The sequence below is a fragment of the Mchenga conophoros genome, linkage group LG11 (assembly GCF_057382185.1).
Source record: "Mchenga conophoros isolate Kocher_MC1m ecotype Shallow Benthic linkage group LG11, M_conophoros_male_GT1.1, whole genome shotgun sequence".
NCBI classification, from domain to species: Eukaryota; Metazoa; Chordata; class Actinopteri; order Cichliformes; family Cichlidae; genus Mchenga; species Mchenga conophoros.
In genome coordinates this window covers 13,245,494-13,254,261 of record NC_140536.1, presented here as the reverse complement: position 1 = coordinate 13,254,261, position 8,768 = coordinate 13,245,494, and the positions used below count along the sequence as shown (strand labels likewise).

The window sequence follows — 8,768 nt, the reverse complement described above, 5'->3', positions numbered from 1 at the left end:
CGGGACAGACTCAGACTGTCCACTGGCAGCCTCCCACATCTGACAGTGTCAGACCTTGGTGTAATTTGAGTGAAAGGGAGCTAGCTCACAATCCTCTCTCAACTTTCTGACACATCTTTGATTTCTTTTTTGCAGGTTTGAATTGAAAGATACGTTTTCCTCATTTCAGAGGTGGGACTGCGCTGCTGGGTAAAAAAAAAAATTACTTTAAATATCCTCCCGGTGCCAGGTCACAGCTCACATAAAATAAAATAAAAAGTCTGAATAGGAAAATAAATGGAAAAAGAACAGTCTGACACAGTTACTGAATGAGAAATGAAGACCAGCGCAACAGAGAATGACAGAGAATGGCTAAAATCTATTGTTCATATACAGCAAGTGAATGATTGGTGTACAGTATTGTGCAAATATTAGTTTATTTTAATTTGTGCAGGTCCACTGGCTTTACTGACATTAAGCAACATTTCATAACAAAAGGGAGCTGCAATAAAGAACTTTATATGTTTAAAGGTCCAGGATGCATCCGCAGGGGAGTTAGATTTTCAAGGAAGAGCCAGAGAGTGAAAATATGTTTCAAAAGTACTTTAATACCTTTCTGTAAACTCAGCGGTACCTGAACTACTGAAGAATTTAACAGGATTCACAAAAATGCTGCAAGCAAGCAGCCATTTATATCTACCCAACAGGTGTAATGTACCTGAGTCCTGTATGTTTCAGCTCCAGCAAACAACAACGTTGTAAAATGAATCCTTTGACTCAGACAATTTGATGATAGCTAAAATAGATCATTAGGTTTTAATGAACTTTTAAAAGCACAGTTTGCACTTCAGGGTGTTATTATTCCAGCGTTCGAATCTGTAAAATATATATGAAAGGGATCCTCATGCTGTTACTTTCATTCTGGCCTTCAGAGACACTGAATTTTTATGTTATTTTACTTTATTTATTTTTAATCAAACATTAAAAAGCAGAATTTTATTTCAAAACTTCCACATGTGTTATATAAACCCTACATATTCACACTCATAGCCAGTGCATCACTGTTTCGTGTATAAGTGCTGTACCCACAAGCTGTGATTCGGATTTTTTCTTTAATTAAGTACTTCATAGATTGACAAAATGATCCCACTTCTATTTAATTAAACAATTTAAAGATGCCAAGAAGACACTGGGGATGTTTTTACTGTTTAAAGAAAAGCTGTTGTACACAGAGCTCATACACATTCATCGCTGATGAAGGTACACACTCAGACAGGAGATAATATAAGCAAGTACCGTATGTGTTTCTGATCTTTAACACTCACGTCTGTTTGATTGCATGACACATCCACGAGATTACAGTGGATCCATGTGCATGACACCAAAAGGCTTCGTTAGAAGTCTCAGAGTTTCATTCTTCTCCACTTCATTCTGTCATAATTTCATCAGAGATCATCAGTGGAAAAAAGAAAAGATAGTCCCAGGATGATTTTCAGGCCGTCAGACATGAACAGTGTCCCTGCTTTTGATCAGCTAAAGCTGTTAGAGCCTCGCTGCAGCTGGCGAAGGCACTGACCTGCAAGTTTGTTATCATCTACAGCAAACCAGTTAAAGATCCCCAAAGCGTCTCTTTACTGGATTCAAAATACTAACCCCTCATTTTCAGTCACAGGTGTATTTAAAGCTGCCACCTTTGTCCCAATCCTCTCTCTCCTAGATTGGCGTGGGTACATGTGGAAGTGTGTGTGAGCGTTCATTATGCTTTCTAAGTTTACATGCATGTTTGTGTCTTCACTGGCGTCAGCGCTGTCACTTTCTGCACCAGCACCAGGCTCCTCCCACAGGCCGAGGCTCCTCCCCCTCCCTCTCTGTCAGTATAAAGTATGGTCTTCTCTCAATCTCATACTCAGTCACAGCCTCATCAGTGGAGCAAAGCTCACTATTTTCAAATCAGCCTCTCCTGGTTTACTTCAACAGCTGCAGGTAAGGTTTAAAATATTCTCTGCAGTTTGTTTCATTTTCAAACTTCATTTTATTTCTCTGTTTTCCTGTCACAGGAGGATGGTTACACACACTCACTAATGCTTTGAGGTGTCCTGTCCCCTCATTTTCAGTTATTTATACACTGAAAATGAGAATACTGTAGACAAGTAAAGACTGGACTGGTATTTATATAGATAGTTATCCATCTATATGTCGTTTTCTTCTTTTGCCTTTTTAGAGCACAAATGAAATGTTTATTACAGTGGATCTTTTCTTCTCTTTATTTAAGTGAGTGGTGGGTTTTAATGAAAGAAAATTATATTCATACACGAGCCAAACAGAATTATTAAAAGATTATACAATATTTATGATTAAAAGTCTTTAAAAAGTAACAGATGAGTAAAAATAGATCCATGCTGAAAGCTGAGCTGAAAGAGAATTATGTCTGAGTGTCCAAATGACCACATAAGAAATTTAATTTTGCCCCTAACTTTTATCTGGAGGAAAACTCTGTGTTTGTGTTTAAATGCTCACAGAAGCTGCTGGTTCTGTGAGCATCATTTGACCTTTGTTGTGGATAAAATTATCATTCCAAGAGTTGGAGTTAAAAGAAAGTAGGAAAGAAATTCCTCATCACATTTCATAGGAGCTATTTTTTTTTTTTTTTAATCTCTGTGTATAAACTAAGTAGTGATGGGTAAAAGTGTTATTTTCTCATTTTGTTTTCTGAGGAGAGGAGAGGAGAGCTGTCACATACATTACATTATCACATCATTACCAGCCTATTACATAATGATTGAGAGACAATGACCAGCTGCTAAAAGGAATTATATTAGCATGAGCAGAATGGCTATTTACACCACCGCTGTGTCCGTTTAAACAAATTATTCAAACCAAACGTTTCACTGGACTTATGGTGATAAAATCACACAAGAAGAAATTCTCCATTTCAGTTGGTTTAAAACTGCAGAGGAGGGCGATTTCACCTGCACGTCTGTAATGATTTGACCAGTGAACAACGACTAGAAGACGTTCTGGACTGTTAACGGTACAAAAGGATCTAGACTAAGAACAAAGACTCAGTACATAAAATAAATGAAAAATCTAAAACACTTATTTTTTTATTTGTTCTGCAAAGGTAGAAACCATGGCAAAGTTATGCTCTCCTGCATATCTATGTTCTGGTGTTTATGGGCTGTAAAAAGATCATCCTTGACTTAGTAAATATATTAACACAGAGAGACGCAGCAGAGCGCTGTAACACTGTGACAGACTGAGGCAGTGGGGTTTTTGATTTATCTGAGATGGAAAGCCTCCAAGCAGCTTTTGCTGTTGGTTTTATCTAATTATCCACTTTAACTCATTTTCCTTTGGAAATAAATTTCGGGAGTAAAACATTATTCATCAAAGATAATATGCTGCTTTGGCAGGCTTCAAGATCAAAATAAAATAAATAAATCATCAAAATGATCTTCTAACCAAATTAATAAGAAACATCTATAAATGTATTTATTATTATGTTTAATAATATTATATGTATTTACATGAGGGGTTAAAAAGGTTTCATGCCTCTGCTTTCAGTGTGAGTAAACTTCATGTATTGATTCTGTGTGACACCGACTGTCCTGTGAGCCCCGTTCAAAAAACAGCACATAGATCAACATTCGACTATAGAGACCGCAACTCCAAACAGCACATACATATACATGTATGTGTCTGTGTGTAAACATGAAGCCGTTCTGTCACAGGCAGAGCAGGAGAGTATTTATGAAACATGAAATAATGTTTGCTGTAGTTCGAGGCAGAACCATTAAAGAGTCATCTCTTTCTCACCCGATGTGTTTAAATGACCTTAAATTGATTTATTGCTGCTTTTTGCAAAGCCAATATTGCCTGCATTGGTTTGTTTTCCCTTAGCAAGCTGAGGTGAGACAGAAAGAGAGAAGAGGGCAGATGAGAGGCAGTAAAGAGCAAATAAAGACTAACTGGAAATGTGCTATTGAGTTTGTTTAACTGTTATTCTCTCCCTGTCTCTCCATCCAGCCATGACTGTAGGCATCTGTGTTTGTGTTATCCTGGCTGCTTTGTCCAGTGGTTCCCTGAGTCTGCCTTCACAATCAATTGTAAGACACACACACACACACACACACACACACACACACACACACACATTATGCAGAGCTAAACAGCGCGTACATTGCCAATTAAGGGAAGTGGAGTAGGACCCTGATTACAAACTTTAATGTCTAAATTGCCTCCACGTGGTACAATTGGATTCAATTTTCCACTGGAGGATAAATATTTTTTTTCATTTGAATTTTTTTTTTTTTATTACTTTTTAAATGTGTTATTTCATAAATGTGTCATTTTCTCCACAGACAGCTGAAAGTACGGCTCTTCTCTCAGGCAGCGGATCTCTCCCTTCTCCCAGCCTGAAACGGCAGGCTCGCTCCGCTCCAGCGCCCCTCTCAGGGCATCTTATCAACTACAGCCAGCACCAAGAGGATGCAGACACTCCAGACAGCCTGAACCAGCTTCTGGCCAGACTCATCTCTAGGAAAGGTGTGATCAGACTGCCGATACAGAATAAGAGAACAAAGGATGGGAAGAGAAAATAAAATGACCGCCTTTCCCTTTTCCCTTTACTTGTCATCTCATTACATGCTCATATTTCCCTCTTCCTCACATCCATCCTTCTGCAGCTTGCGTTCATTCATGCTGTGTTTCAGTCCCACCATCTGGCATTTCCCACCTCCCTCTGGCCTCCTCTCTTCATCTTTCCACGCTTGCTACTCCCCTAACATTTCTGCCTGCGCCCTCTATCATAGTCGTCTGCCTACCTCCTGACCTCACTCTCTGCTTCCTCTGTCACCGCGCATCGGTTTTTTTCTTTCAAGTAAACGCTGTGTGACTACGAGACCTGCTGAGCTCATGGACAGAAATAGAAACACAGCGAGTCAGCATGAGTTAGATCAACAGTGCCATTTGGAAGATAGACCGTATATTATTATCATACAGTATGGGTAGTTTAAAAAAAAAAAGAAGAACAACATAAGTTTTATGAAATGCAGTGAATGTTTTCTTTTGTTTAGTTTGTTTCATCCATGTCTCCTCTAGGCTCTGCCTACCACACCAGATCCTCCCTCAGCAGCAGAGCCAGTGGTCTCCCCCCCAACCACAGGATAAAGGACAGAGATTATCTCGGCTGGATGGACTTCGGACGGCGTAGTGCAGAGGAGTACGAATACTAGTCCTGAAGGCACGGCTTTGTTTCTTCGAACGCTGAGCCCAAAACCTCCAACATCACCAGTTAAAGTTTTTATTTTAAAAAACCTGGAGCCCTTTTCACACTGCACTCTCAGCCCACCAGAGCTGACTTAGTGAGAAGTATATCTCAGCACATATCCTTCAATCTACGAACCACAAACTTCAATCCAAAACTTACGGCACATTATTGTATATCTGTGTTGCTGTTAAGACCAAAGGTAGCAATGCTTGTCCATCCCGCAGTGCTTTCTTAGTCCCTCACTCTCTCTGTGGTTTGGATGGTAATCACTAAAAATGAGTCACAAAAAAAGTTTTTTCATGGAAAAAAGGTGTTTTGATTTCTTAAAATATGGGGTCACTGTAATTTTCTAACCAGCATAGAGTTTTTAATTTGTTTGGCAGTACTTTCTTACTTAAAGTTACATGAGTAGCTCACGATCTGCTAATGCTATTAGACATTGGTTACACAGCAGATGCTTGTTACCATAAATTCATTGTTAGTTAAGTTGTTTTTGACAAATGCAATGTTAGCTTTTTGGTGTTAACAGATCAGTGAAGAAACAGTAGGTCTGGTATAACAATGGGAAATGCCACATTTCCATTTCAGTGGATATACAGAGCTTAACTAAGAAATCACAAATATTTTAGCAATGAGTCAAAACTTGTTTAAAACTAAAAAAGATTATCATTTAGTCTGCAATAAATCATGTTTATATGACTAAATTTAAGCCAGTGCTCTGAGAACTGCACTAAAAACATCATTTCGATTAATATGCTGCTGGATTAACCCATTACAGAAACATTAAAAATGATTTTGGCAATTACCAGTATTGTTAATTTAGGGCTTCTGTGACATTAAACTTACACTGGGTGGAGATCTAATTAATTTGTTTAGCACTGTAAGTCCAACAACTTCAACTGTTAAAAGGCAAAAATTACAAAAAGCTGTTAAACATAACACCCTTTAAATATATTTCCAGTGAGAAAAATCAGTGTCTTAGGATTTAGACATTCGTATTTTAAAGTACTGTTAAAATGCTTAATTTTACTGAGCGTTACTGTATGAATGTATCTGTAGACTTTTAATGTGCCCTTAAGGTGTCCTCTGCAAACTAATCTTCATAAAATTACACAATAAAAAAACAAAAACGACACAACAATAAAAAGCATGTTGTTTCATATCACACCATGCTCAACACTGAATGTGACACATCATTCAAAAATCTTTGATCGTGCTAGAAACTGGGAGAACTGGGTGAAAAGTGGCTAACATGGCAGGCTGCTGCAGTGTGAAAAGGGCAAAACAGGTTTTGACAAGCACAAAGTGTTGTCTGTTTGATACCTGGGAGTCTCCCTGACTTTGCATAATGGACTTCAGTGGCAGACACAATAACATCAGGATGCTGCAGATATTAAATCTACAGATTAGAAATCTTTTCTTTTCTTTTTTTAACGGCCTTTATTATATATAAAGGTTAACTCTCTGTATTAAATCATTTGTTTCTACAGATTCAGTGAAACTCCAAATAAAGCTTTGTTTTCCTCCAATGTCAGCAAGAAATTCAAACGCTTTCTTTTCAGTCTCATGATCTTATGGTTTCAGGGCACAGGTGGTGGGGCAGTTCTCTATATAGTGTTAGATTTGATCACTGCAGAAGAGAAAGAATGGATGTCTCTTTTTTTTACAAACCTTTGGTGCAACCCAGTGTGGGATTTCAGCAAAAGAAAGCCAAAACATTTTCATTTGTGCCCACTATAAGTAAAATAGCTTTCCCGGGATTAGCATTGGGACAAAGGAGCTGGTAGCTAGAAAAGGTTATAATTTAAATCAGACTTAAGTCTCAAAGAGCTCATTTTGCCTTTAAAAGTGTTTGTGTTCGTGCCTGGGGATTAATTAAAGTGGATTATGTTAATGATCTGTTAGTCCTAATGCAATGAAGTTAGGATGAGTACTGTGAATAAAATAAAAAGCCCTAAAATAATAAAAACAAATCTCCTGGTGAAATGAACTAAATGCTGATGAGGGGCAAAATAAAAAATTATCTTCCTCACAAATATGAAAACAGAAAGACAAATTAAACTCTGGCTCTGTTTCTAATTAAATTTGTACTTGAAGTCTTTGTGTGCGAAACTGGCAAAAGTGATATAAATATACTGATAGGTGCTCTTTGATGAACACGTGGAAAGGAATTCTCTTCCGTTTATCCAATTTAAAGTCACGGGGAGGCTGGAACTGACCCCAGCTGCCATAGAGCGAGAGGAGACACCCCGAACAGGTCGCCTGTTACAGGACCAATGCAGAGAGACAGATAATCATTCATAGATTTATCAACTTACTGTGATATTAACTTACCAATATTAGTTATGATGTTATGACAATGAAAAATCCCATCATAGCTTAAAGACCTTACACTAAAATATTATCACAATAGAGTACTTCTGTCCCAGATTGCAGGCTTACTTGTGATTCATTCAAATCTACTGGAAGTTGGACCAGTGAGGCCATGAGATAAGTGAACCATTTTGAAGAAGAAGTCTCACAATTACTAAGATACACTACCTGGCTTAGCTTTGATTACAGCAGGCATTCGCTGTGGCATTGTTTCAATAAGCTTCTGCAATGTCACAAGATTTATTTCCATTCAGTGTTGGATAATTTTTTTTTTACCAACATCTTGTATTGATGATGATAGTGTTTTTTCTTTTACCTTTCAATACGGATGGTCTGTTTATGTTTTGATCAAGAGCCTTTTTTGGGCAGCTGAAGAGGAGAAGTCTATCTTATGGCCAACCTCTGGCTGTATCTTGGTCACATTACCCAGCAAAACCCAGTATGCAGGTTCATCTGTAACAGTCCTTGTGCCACAGATCAACACTGTTGCTTCTACATTAAACAGAAGAGCAGCGACATGGGTGCAGGTCTCCGGGACTCCGGCCTTACAGGTGCAGTGGGCGGCTTCAACCTTCCCTGTGATGCTCACAATGACCCATGGCTGTAATGCTGGTTCATTCAGTCTTTGAGAGGGCAGTACCTGAAACACACACAGACCCCAACCCCAGATCACAGCACTGCCCCCACAGACTTGTACAGTAGGCATGATGGGTGCATCACTTCATCTGCCTCTCTTCGTACCCTGTTGCGCCCATCACTCTGGAACAAGGTAAATCTGGACTCATCAGACCACATGACCTTCTTTCATTGCTCCACAGTCCAATCTTTATGCTCCCTAGCAAATTGAAGCCTCTTTTTTTTTCAGTTTGCCTCACTGATCAGTGTTTTTTTTTTGGGCTCCACATCTATTCAGTCCCAATCTGTTGAGTTCCTTTTGCATTGCGTGTGTGGAAATGCTCTTATTTTCACTATTAAACATAGCCCTGAGTTCTACTGTTGTTGTTGTTGTTTTTTAAAATTAGATTTCACCAAATGTTTAAGTGATATCCGATCACAATCAATTTTTTCCGGTCACGTTTCTTCCTCGAAGACGATTGGGTACCCACAACCCTTCCACTTTTTAATAATGCGTTGGACAGTTCTTAAT

The 8,768-nt window shown here is 38.6% G+C and overlaps 1 protein-coding gene across 1 annotated transcript; it reads left to right on the top strand.

Annotated features, from left to right (window-relative positions):
* Positions 1-1,862: 1,862 nt before the first annotated feature.
* ccka (cholecystokinin a) lies at positions 1,863-6,760 on the top strand. Its single transcript, XM_085290988.1, has 4 exons — positions 1,863-1,962; positions 4,006-4,085; positions 4,341-4,524; positions 5,080-6,760. Exons 1-4 carry the CDS (start codon positions 1,863-1,865, stop codon positions 5,211-5,213), a joined length of 498 nt encoding a protein of 165 aa, XP_085147114.1. The 3' UTR covers positions 5,214-6,760.
* The last annotated feature ends 2,008 nt before the right edge of the window (positions 6,761-8,768 follow it).

Excerpts from the sequence above, each read along its gene's own strand:
- ccka (XM_085290988.1), top strand. The coding sequence starts at position 1,863 with ATGGTCTTCTCTCAATCTCATACTCAGTCACAGCCTCATCAGTGGAGC. Across the intron at positions 1,963-4,005 it reads GTTTACTTCAACAGCTGCAG|CCATGACTGTAGGCATCTGT; the intron begins GTAAGGTTTAAA and ends CTCTCCATCCAG. Across the intron at positions 4,525-5,079 it reads CAGACTCATCTCTAGGAAAG|GCTCTGCCTACCACACCAGA; the intron begins GTGTGATCAGAC and ends TGTCTCCTCTAG.